Genomic DNA, 11,859 nt, shown 5'->3' on the forward strand with positions numbered 1-11,859 from the left:
TTACATAAACCCAACCCCTCCCTCCCTTTTTTTTTAACTTGCAAAAATGCTTTGGGGGGGGGGGGGGGGAAGCAACTGCAAGTAGGGAACTGAGTAGGAAGTCCAGATGTTCACCTTAACTAGAGTCACAGAAGAGGCTCCCTCAATCCTCAGGTTAAGACCTTTGGCAGCTTCCTTATAGCTCCACGCATCCAAGGCAGACAAAATTGTAGCTTGCAAACTGATTAAAATACAAGTGTGCATTCATAAAGGTGCTGCTCACATCAGGTTATTTACTGCAAGTAGGGAACTGAGTAGGAAGTCCAGATGTTCACCTTAACTAGAGTCACAGAAGAGGCTCCCTCAATCCTCAGGTTAAGACCTTTGGCAGCTTCCTTATAGCTCCACGCATCCAAGGCAGACAAAATTGTAGCTTGCAAACTGATTAAAATACAAGTGTGCATTCATAAAGGTGCTGCTCACATCAGGTTATTTCCCACATCAGCCATCTTTGGCATACAGCATCTTGAATCAAAAGTTCAGTCATACAGAAGTTCGAAAGACCAACGGTTCAAGAGTTAACAGTCCTATCTGTAGTATATAACCACCTTACAGCTGTTGCATCCAGCTGAGGAAAGTCTGATAGCATTTTCTTGAGCCAGCTATGCTGGTTCATATAGCCCCTACCTACCCTGATCCACCCCCTCAGATGTGCCAGGACAACAGTGTAGCTATGCCGTTAACTTGTCTTGCCAAGCTATTTTTAATTTTGATCAGCTCCCTGACCCAGTTCATAGTACAGCCATGCAAAAAGGTGTACCAGCACAATGGAAAGGATAGCAGAAAGGCAAGAATATGAGGCAGGACTAACACTGACAGAAATGCTTGTCAAATTGCAGCCTTAATCCTCCCCTGATAGGAGAGAGCATTGTATCAGTTACAACGCTACCTATAACAAGCTATCTGTTAGCACTGACCCAGGCCCCAAAATACTGATGCCGTTCAAGAGATCAACTTGGGTTAAGAGTACTTAAAATACCTGCTTACAGAGAGGCGTTTAACCACAGCTACTGAAGTGCCATACCCTTAGTACTTTACATAAGCAAAAACAAAGGCAGGTGTCAACAAGTCTTGCCACAGTCAAAAGTCAGTGGGCCAAACCTGGCATAAATGCAGCCTTCTGTAAAGCTCCAGTCACAGCTCCAAATTCCTTGACCCAATGACTGAAAAAAAAGACTGAAAAAGCTACCCTCTGGTAGCGCTTCGGATCAACGGCTCTGGCAGGCAGCTCCCAGGGCCGTGTTCAATACAGAAATCTTACCCCTTTCCGGATACCCTCACAAACCCGCTAGTGGACTGTATCCACCCAGTCATCTCCTGAGGAAAGACGACCATGTGTCTAGCCACTAGCTGCAAAAAGCCTGTGCTATTTTAACACTGACCCACAACACATCACACTTCATATCTTATCCCTTGTTGATCAAAAAAGGAAGTCCCTTGTTCCAGAACACCAACAACTTTGATTTGACACAGATGAAGCTTCTTGCAGCTTCTACACCAAAACAATTCATATCGTTTTGCCCACCCTCTCCTGCATCTTTTTTTTTCTTTTTTTAAAGCCCTTTGACTGTTTTATGACAGCAGAGAGGAACATAACCTCCTGCTGCAATTTTACATAGAACCTTGATAATAGTTCTGGCGCTATGAGGTACATTTTAAAAAGTGATCAGGGCAACAACACTAAGGAATTAGTCACCCCCACCTTTCCCTTCCTTCAAGATCACTTAAAGGATAAATGATAAAAGCTGAGGTCATTCCCAGGGAGTAATGACAAGCTAGGAGATAAGGGGTGATAAAAAGCAAAGCTGATAAAAAGCAAAGGATCATTTATCACAACTTTTTATTACAGGAAATGCCTGGAGGCAAAGCCTTTCACATACATGGGTAAGGGGGTTCTCTTCTAAATGAAGAGAAATAAAGAAATAAAGAAATTCTACAAGAATTAGTGGTCTGCTTTCTCTCCCACATCACCGTCAGAGTTTAAGACAAACACCCTAGGTCTTTATCCTGAGTTTCAAAATCAGAAGCCCACAAAAAGCATAGCTGTACTTGGAAAAAGTGAAGCCATGGTCTAGTGGCTCTGTGAAAGGCAGAATGGCCCAAGATTCTGGTCTTTCCTTCATCCTGTCAGCCCTCCAGAATGGTGTCTGAACACAGGCTACTTGCACTACCTCCTTTTGAATCTCAAATACTTGTCAAGCATCTTGTGAAGCTTCTTGACTGAACTGGTAACAATACTAATCTGGTATGTTTTCAGGCAGTTAGAGAACAGAAACAAATTAAAAATAAGTAAAGCTTTATATACATTTTCAGATGACAGCACACATTTTGAAATATGTTTCAATAATACAAAATTCACATAGTAAAATTAACCAGCTGTGTGCTAAGATACAAAGAATAAAATAAGGACTAAGCACTCAAATGGCTGCTTTGGACCTCAGCTCATGACTACTACAGTTAAATGGATTAGAAAGGATAAATACTTTCTGTACCTTAAAAGGTGGAAAAACAGGAGGAATGAAATGCACAAACTTTGTAAAATGTTTGTGAACTGCCAAACTACATTTAAAACAAACAATTTTGTTTTTACAGTACCTGAAAGGAACCTGACATTAGTAAGTTACATGACATACAATTTGGAGCATATTCCTTAAATTGATATTACTAGGCTAGTTTATAAAAAAATACACAGTCCAGTAAGAAACTGGCAGCTGTGACAAAACAAGGTGAAAGCCTGATTAAAAAAAAGTGCTTAAGGTTGTTGAGCATGTGAACAATTGCACTCAAAGTGATTGCATTTCTTGTTTCTATATAGGTACCATGCGTGTAGAAGTACCTAGTCTTTTCAGCTCCATTTTTCAGTTAGTTTTGTTCCTTCAATTACTCAAGTTGCACTAAAAATGTGTTTAGAACAAAGTAGGGCAGAAGGATGTTTTAGTGTCCTAATGCTGTCATACCTATGGGCAACAACATTAGGCACCTCTTCTACTGAGCTTCTTGAGCTGAACGTGAGTAATGGCCAGCATGATTTGCCCAAACTCATTCCTAACTCACTTGCTTTACTTGAATTCAGTAAGGGATTTCCCATTAGTGATTATAAAAACTGTTCCTATTTATGAGATGAGGAATTATGCTGATATTCTGACACCCATCCCAGAGCTAGCAGCATTCTAGTACTACCGTATGGACATAATAAAACTTCCAAAGTGAGACAAGATCTGAGACTCCAACATCAAACACTCAAACCTTCCAGAAAGGGAAAACGAACCAAGCAGCCCAGCGATAAAAGCCCTACTTACCTGCCATGCCACAGCAAGCTGAGATATCTCTCGGCCAGACATGCCTTCTGTCAACCTGGCAATCTCCGAGCACTTTTTCCCATAGTCAAACTGGGCCAGCTTCAAACGTCTAAAAAGCAGAAGAACAAGGATTAGTTTACGTGTAGCCACGTGACAGGACAGAAGGGTGAGGGAGTCAGAGGCAGGCTTTGTGAAGAGCAACACTTACAACGAAATCAAAGATCAGATCGGATCAATCTCTGTAGAAAGATCCAGCCTGAGTACAAAAGTTGTTCTCCTGGGCCCAGAAAGCCCCATTTTGTGGCACAAAAACACGCGTACCTGGATTAAGACCAAAAAAGTGCAAGACTGCACAGCACACAAGGAAACGAGTCACTTGGTCTGATTTGTCTCTGTTAAGCCAAGCAAAGACAAATGCTTGGAGATGAGGAGTTCCAACAGTGTTCCTACGTGCATTATTGCCTCCAGTGCAGTAACTGGTCTCTTAAATTTTAAGGGCACAACAAACCATGGCATGAAATACTAGGATGGCATCTCATCCCATAACAAGAGGCATCTCTCCAACTCTTATCTGTACTACTTGTTTAAAGTGGGTTTATAGATAGTGTGACAGAATACAGAGAAAAGGGGATGAAGAAAAACAATAAAAGAAAGAGAATCCTGTAGGGTGGGAGAGTTCTGCAGGGATACTCACTGTTTACCCTCTGTGGCTGGCTTCAAGACATGCCTATCAAAATACATTCTCACAAGCCGCTCCCGTTCTTCTAGCTGGGGCAGATCAAAGTTCACCATTTCATCTATTCGGTCATTGATAGCCCAATCAAATTGCTCAGGCTGGTTGCTTGCTAAAACAAGCATAAACCTGGAAGTATGAAACAACAGAGGAAAGACTGAAAAACTCAAAAATAAAAATCACTGAACCAGTCTGAACATTGGGAACTGCCATGGCCAGTATCAAAGACGTTTCTTCCCCTGATGTGTCTGAAGATTCCTTAGAAACAGCTTTGTAACAGCATCATAAGTGACATACGAAAATGCAGTGCAGTTTAAGCTATTTAGAACTGAAATGTGTTTAACTCAGTACTTAGCCTTCCAATATCAGCCTTCCCCAGTCTGTCCTTGCCATAGAATTTATCACTTCACCCACAATCTCCCTCAAGTTACCAATATCACAAACATTTAGCAGGAGTACTCTCCCAGAGACCTCTAAGTCTGAAACCTTGGAACAAGGCTTGCCAACATGGAGAGATGTTCTCTGGCACATACATATCTCCAGTTTAAATCCCAGTTTGGGGAACTGACTTCAAGCCGCTAACTGCACAGCACCCTAGAATCATGAGGGGCTGTCTCAGTCCTGCTCCGAGGGCATGAACGGCTGCCAGACAAAGCCAACAGCATTACTGAAACCTCAGCCAGCTCAACGAGCTGCAGAGCACTGAATGGACTCATCCTGGCCTAAGAATAAGGAGTGTACCACTGCTGGGTCTGTGTATGGGAAGGTCATTCTTCAGCAGCTGGTAAAAGTTGGCTTGTTTCCTTCAAGCAAGTCTGACAACCCATTCCTGCTACCAAGTCTAACGCGTGCAGAAAGAGAGACATTCACAATGGGTACGATAAAACAAAGGTGGTTTGTTTTACCAAGCTTTGCTCCATGGTACAGATGTGCCAGCTTCCAGGTCCTGCTCTCTCCTGCTGCATTTTGAAGCCAGAAGCCCTTTCTTTTGCTTTGTAATGATGCTTCTTCCCCATGCCAATTCTACTTTAATGCTTTAACTGATGTTACCAGCTTAATTGTGCATTTTAATTTGAAATGGGCTTTTAACCACAGCTATTGGAATCTTGATGTTCTTGCAGTCTATTGAAATCCTAGTCTACAGGGGGCTGTGTTCTTTGCTGTTATTTCTGAAGATAACTTTGCCAACCCAAGAGCCAAACAGGCATGAAACTGTTCCTTTTCTACCAACAAGGACTTCCCCCAAACCCCTGCAGAAACACAGCTTGGATAAAGGATTGACATGCAACATGATATTCAGGCCTTGCTCATTTCTGTTGTGAACATGATACAAGTGAGCAAGAGATGCTTGCTCACAGTCAGCTATCCGGCAAGAAGATGCAGAAAGTTCTTTGGGAAGTTTAACCCAGCAATTCACAGTACTTGGTACTTAGTTACGTTGGTGACAATTCAGTGGTAAAGTAACAGTACTCCTCGGGGTCTCACCAAAACAGCTAGATTTACATGCACTTATTCAAGCGAACTCCCATTCATGGATACGGGACTCCTTATTGCCCAAAGCAGCAATAAGGCTGTTCAGAAGTAAAGAGCAGTGCATGAATCACAAGGACGTGTTCACTCTCCTAGAATGGCTCACAGTTTAAATTAAGGTTGAATTCAACACCTGACAAAATGACAGCCCAACTGTTTTGAGAGGAGGCATAGCACGCACCAGCACCAAACAAGCATGCCCAGAGCTCTGCTAAGGCAATTTAACACCAGGAGAAAGAACCGTCCCCTTACCACCCCCTGCCAGTCACTGGCTTGCAGTGCAATTATAAATCTGGTCAAAAAGATAACTTTGCTGGATCCACAGCAATTAGACATTACAAGTCTGGAAAGGACTATTTCCTAGAAATAGGGGGAACTATCTAAAGCTAAAACATACACGCTATTATTCTTAAAAGTTCTACAGTTGGATCTAAACATCTTTATCATCTTGGCAGGTACAGGGCAGAAGACATTTCTAGAGATCACTTAGGAGCTCAGGATATCTACAGTTTTCACCTTGGAAAACTGTATTTCTATCTTAAGCACCATTTGCTCTGGGTCCTGCAGAACATATGTATTTTGCCAATTTATTATATTTATTCTTGCAAACAGCAAGTACAACATCGTTTAATAATGATTCTACCCAACTCAGCATTTATAGAGCAATTCTATATATCGTTTCAGAAGAGACTCGCTATCCTCCCAAAGAGAAAACTAAGGATCTTGCAAGGTTCTTTGCAAGGTGTTTTGCTTTCTAGCAAACTACTCATTTTGGAAAGGCACACCTTCCACAGCACCTCACTGTGACAGAGAAGGGTAAAGAGAAGCTACATACAAGCAACTATCAGTTAGAGTTGCATTGGTTTTAACAAGCTCAAGAGAGACCCCAAGGACAGAAAATGCCCTGCTGTTGTCCTGAAACAATGCCCTTCTAGAATATTTATTTCAATGTCATGAGGTTACTATAACAAGTGTTTCCCTACAACCTTACTAAGGGAGCAGTTCACCACTGAGAAACTCACCTTCCCACAGGCAGAGACAACTTTTCTTGTTAAACGTCTTTTACAAAAAAATTGAGCCAACTAAGTTCACACACACAAAAATCAAATAAAAGATTATTTGAAAAAGGTCAAGGAAAGGTCATCTCTATTATGATAGCCAGGAAATGGCTCTGTTAAACTAAGCAATGCTCTGCAGCAAGTTAACATCCATGTGACAAAGTGAGCATGGATGGATTGGCAATGAAATTCACACACATGCATACATCTGTCAAGTCAGCCCTGCACTCATCTGTGTTTAGCAAATCTATTAGCAGCCACGAAGGAAACAGCTCTGGGATTCCTACATTTATGTGCAACGTTACACACAGACATACTGAGCAGACAGCTCATGCAAAAGAACTGGGGTCAGATTTAAACTCATTTGCCTCAGTGTCAGACCCACCCCCACTGCACACACATGCACAGCATGGAAAGAGGCCACTAAAGCACTGGAAAGGAACGGCAGCTCAAACAAGCACAAGCTGAAGCAGTTTTGAAGAGATTATGAAACATCCAGCCAGTATCAACCCTGCATTCTCTTTTGTTATACTGATACTCACGGGCCCAATACTGTCCTTGTTTAAACAACAGTAACCGATCAAGAAAGAGTATGTACTCGTTAAGACAATCAAGATGTTCAAATACCACCGCTGTTTCAGGAAAGAATTTCCCTACAGTGCTGGAAGGGAGCCACACACAGTACGGATGACATATGAAAGGGAACTGCTCACCACTACATACCATATGCAGGGGAAGCGTCGTCCTGAAAGGCAGTTCAAGATCCCTTTTGCACATCTGCTAACGTGGGCCAAACGAACACCCTTTTGACAAGCATTGATCTCTACCCTGTGTACAGCCCTTCTGAGTGCTAATTTCCAGGTCCCAGGAAAAGATAAAGGAAGAGCAAGCTGCGTTCAGTGTATAAGCTGAAAAGGGGATACACTACGCAGATTTTTTTCAAGTCCTTAGTAGCACAGATCACATGTTTCCAACTTTCATTTGCACACCACAGACGCTTTACAGACCTTCCTTAATTCAGGGAAATATCAACTGATGTAAGGGCTGAAACTGGATACTTACTTGTTGCTGTGCTGCCCTGTTCTGTGCAGGAATGCATTTAAAGTTGCTCTGAGATCTTCACTGATTTTCTCCTGCAAAGATGAAATCCAAAGGAAGATCAACTGCTTGGGGACCTAAGACAGGTCACAGCTTTAAGCAGCATTATTGACAAAGTGAGTTCTGTTATTGTCAAGCATTTGCATTACAGCAGAATCCAAAGCACTGTAATACCTTAGGGAAAAAAAAATATCAATTTATATACCCAGGAAAAAGGTTAGGAATTAAAGCTTCCAGCAGAGAGATTAAATATTTACCCACAGTCATTCAGTGATTCTCTTGATTTTAAACCCAAGGCTCTAACCATTGGCCCACATGGCTTTCCCTGCTAAACACTATTTTAACTGGGAAGTCCAGTAAGATACTTACAGGAAAATAAGCCACAGCAAAGAATTCACTTACACATTCAAAGTAATCTTCTAGGGATAGCTCTTTAAATAGACCATTGGGGTCCAAGTAGCAGGTCCAGATTCAGTGTACAATATGGTGACTTACTTTGAAAACATAAATCATTTGTACAGGGGAAGATGCTAGTGTAGCTTTGTTATGTAGTGAAAAAGCAGTTCTGTTATGAAGACCTCCCAAGATAAGTATCTGTTGGGACAAAAACCAAACCCTGCAGGGTACTAGCTGTGCAGCGTGCACAATCTCTTGTTTTCAAGATATGCCTCTTTCTTTCCTACTGCCCAGCCACCTGCAAAACCTCCAAAAAGATGATGTCACCCATCTTTTGCAGAGAGGAATTCTCAAGTCAGTCTTGAGATGCTCATTCCATTCAGCTGCAAAACACTAATTTCTTGTCTCTGCATCACTTAATTAGGTGAGTAGTAAGGCACCTGCCAGTTTTAAGCTTTTGCCTGTTGAAGCTAGCTAAATCAGGTTAAACAAGAAGGCTGTTGGAGGACTAACTCTGCAGCATACACAGATAACAGACATAAAGAAAGTACTTACTGTTGCCCTCTTCCGCAGAAATGCATCTGCTTCATCCACAAATAGCAAGAGGCTGTAAAAGGAAAGCACTACACAGTAATAGGAGACAGGTAAGTGAGGCTCAAATGGCTCAAGGATTCTCCTGTCCCACCACCAGGCACCCATAACTGTGACCAGCTGTAAGCCCGAAGGATTACACAACTCACTTCATTTCTTAAGGCAACATTTCTCAGCTAAGCTACAGGAACGTTTCCATTGCATACACCTGGCCCATCCCAACAGTTAAGAAAGAGGCATTAGCTTAAGACACCTTAGGCCATAAATCTGACTCCAGGCCTCTGGAGTTTTGTTTCCTGCTGTTCAGAAGCAGACTGAACAGAAGCAAATCTAGGGCACACGACCTTAACCTCCTCCAGATTTTTAAATACAGATGGGAGTTTTCATGGGCACGGTTTGGCAATGGGCTTGTATCTAGCAGTGCTGGTATGTTACTGCCAAGCTGGAGTAGATCTTTGAAATTTACACCTGGCTCCCCAAGTATTTGTAAGAGTGCTTATTTTAGCATTCCCTCCTATTTAGAGAAATGTGTGCAAGGGTACAAGACAGGTACACAAGCATACAAGAAATCTTGGTGACAATGGCTTCTTCCTGCCAGTTTTCTTCCTTATACCATTCTGAAAACCTGAAACCAGAGTCCTCCCCTGCAACTTGTGTGTTACTTTGTTGGATTTTTCCATTCCAAACTACACTAGCAATAATATAATGGTTTTACTACCTGTGGAGAAGTGAATTAATAAAGTCAATAAATAATTCACAAAAATAAATTCACTTGTAACCCAAGGGTAGTGCTCTTCCCAAGAGACGAAGCATATAAAGATGTTTATCAATAACAGAACCAAGTTGCTCATAAAGCTGTCACAGCTTGTATTACTTTCTTGCCTAGCTTCAAAACCAGCTTTCTTTCAAGGGATTTCAGGGCCTATTAACATCTTTTACTCAATTCCAGTTTTTCTGAAAATATTCTCACCTACAGTCTCTGCAGAGAAGTGTCTTCTATCACAACAGCTTTCAGCTAATGAAGGCAACACAGTACTAACAGCTAACATTGTTGGATATCCAGAATGAAAGCTGCTTAAATACTTGAATGCTACCGGAGCTTAGAATATTGATGTATATGGGCACATGTAACCTTTGATCATGACTTTCATAAGATGGTTATCTAAAGTGTATGAAGTTCAAATGCACAGAAGTTTTTATCAGGACAGAGAATAAACTCAGACCCAGGCAGTGCTGTGAAAGAGAATTCTTTAGTGGAAGCATCCAGCAGCCTTCATCCAGTTGAGTATCCTCATATCTCTTCCAACTTCTTTTTCTAAGCTCACTTAAATTCTTACACCTTTCCTTCTATAGTTCCTCAGGGTAGGAGATGCTTAAAGAGTTTAAATCCTTAGGACATTTACTCTGCAAGTTTTTTGGTTTTGGTTTTTTCCTTTTTGAAATACATTTAGATGATGAATGCAGCAAGGATTAAAACAGACACTGCAAGATAATGTCCATCTACAGCAATCAGTGAACAAGTAAATCACCGGTTAGCCACATTTACAGAAGACCTGCAATCAAAACAGCACAAAAAACCTACACTGACACCCACTGCAAGTTCCCTATTGAATTTTAATATCCTGGCTGGACAAGCAACTTCTTAGCTACCTCTGGACTGCAAAAATCCATTTACACTAGTATGAACAAATTAACTACATACTCTTACAAAATCAGGGAGTCAGATTTAGCCTCAACATGAATGCTTTTCTGCAGATAAAAGCTTGCTTTTAAAGGTGACTGAAAAAGCACAGCAGCTTGTGACTTTTACACCTATCTAACGTCAATGCCTTTAGCATCTGTCTTCCCCTTATCCTCTTATTTCTTGTAACTCGCTACTTCTGCTTGAGACTCAAAAGTAAACAAGAAGCCAGATCCAAACGCTATCAGAGTCTAAATCTGAGCAATTGCAACAGGGAACATAATATCCAGAGAGTGTAAACACATGGTTATACCTCCATTTGTGCTAAGTCTTCTAACTACTGTCAGAAAACTAATCACTCTGAAAGACATGCGTCCCAGCCTTCAAGTGGGCAATATCTCTCCACCTGCCTGGTGAGATCAGTAGAGAGTCAAGCTATGATGGATCTGGAAAATCTGAAGTAAACAAGAAGGGTTTGAGGGGGCAGAAGAGCAAAAGCTTTCAGCCTTTTAAATATTACTAAGCAGCAAGAATTCATCCATTCTAGGAAAACTTTAGGAGATGTTATGCCTGGTCAGTGTTACCTCATCTGTGCAAGAGCAATAACAGAGATTAGGGGTCTGAACTACATCGTTGCAGTGCATTTCTTTGAGCAAGAAACCAAATTCAGGATTCGGAGGAACCTCTACTTACCCTCTCCTACTGGTGTTTGCCCAGTCAAAGAGTTTATGCATGGCAGTGACTCCTTCCCGCCCCATGGGGGCAACATCGCCACCTGTCATGATGGCATAATCCATGCCTGAGTGCACAGCTAATTTCTGGAAGGAAACAAAAACAGCGAGTTAAGCACTCTCTTTCACTGCAAGTCCACGGAAGATGGAGGAGGGAAATAAAAGTACTTTAGTCCTATCAGCATGCTTATTTGCGTAGGATAAGTATGCTCTTAGAGAATACTACTTTAGTCACTTAGGGGCAGTTTTTAATGTTGCTCTGAATGGGAACGAAAGATGGGAGATTAATCTTATGGCAATGCATGAAATTTTAATGCTAGAAGGCACTGCTGAGAGTGCTTAGACCTTCACCTTTAACTTATGTATTATTTATTTCTTCCACTGTTTTGTTCATGGTCTAGTTTATACCTACCTTCCTCTGTGCACCAGAACAGGATTCTATTCTCTACTAGATGCTTAACTAATACAACTCAAAATTTTATTTGTTTAAAAAAAAAAATTTAAAAGCCTGTAATTAAATGGTCAGTGAACCCAATGAGTATACAAGCAAAATAACAGAATTTTCCCTTTGTGTTTTAAAGCCTGCCACAACCGATTGGTCTGGTGGCTACTACGTGAAGGGTTTTGATGAAGCTCCTGGGGCATGCTGGAAATAGCCCCCTTAAGCCTGCGGGGGGGGGGGGGGGGGCCCCTCTCTGGGTTT

General features: G+C 41.6%; 1 protein-coding gene across 1 annotated transcript in view; it reads right to left on the reverse strand.

Moving 5' to 3' along the window:
* The window catches only part of ATAD3A (ATPase family, AAA domain containing 3A), a 29,650-nt gene that overhangs the window by 5,120 nt on the left and 12,671 nt on the right, over positions 1-11,859 (reverse strand). Inside the window, exons 10-14 of the mRNA XM_009274169.1 lie at positions 11,119-11,243; positions 8,709-8,760; positions 7,722-7,792; positions 4,033-4,200; positions 3,339-3,447 (exon numbers count right to left, since the gene is read on the reverse strand). Of these exons, the coding sequence (XP_009272444.1) occupies positions 3,339-3,447; positions 4,033-4,200; positions 7,722-7,792; positions 8,709-8,760; positions 11,119-11,243 (525 nt within the window). The remainder of the gene's footprint in view (positions 1-3,338; positions 3,448-4,032; positions 4,201-7,721; positions 7,793-8,708; positions 8,761-11,118; positions 11,244-11,859) is intronic.

The sequence above is a fragment of the Aptenodytes forsteri genome, unplaced genomic scaffold, assembly GCF_000699145.1.
Source record: "Aptenodytes forsteri isolate BGI_AS27 unplaced genomic scaffold, ASM69914v1 Scaffold16, whole genome shotgun sequence".
Classification (NCBI taxonomy): domain Eukaryota; kingdom Metazoa; phylum Chordata; class Aves; order Sphenisciformes; family Spheniscidae; genus Aptenodytes; species Aptenodytes forsteri.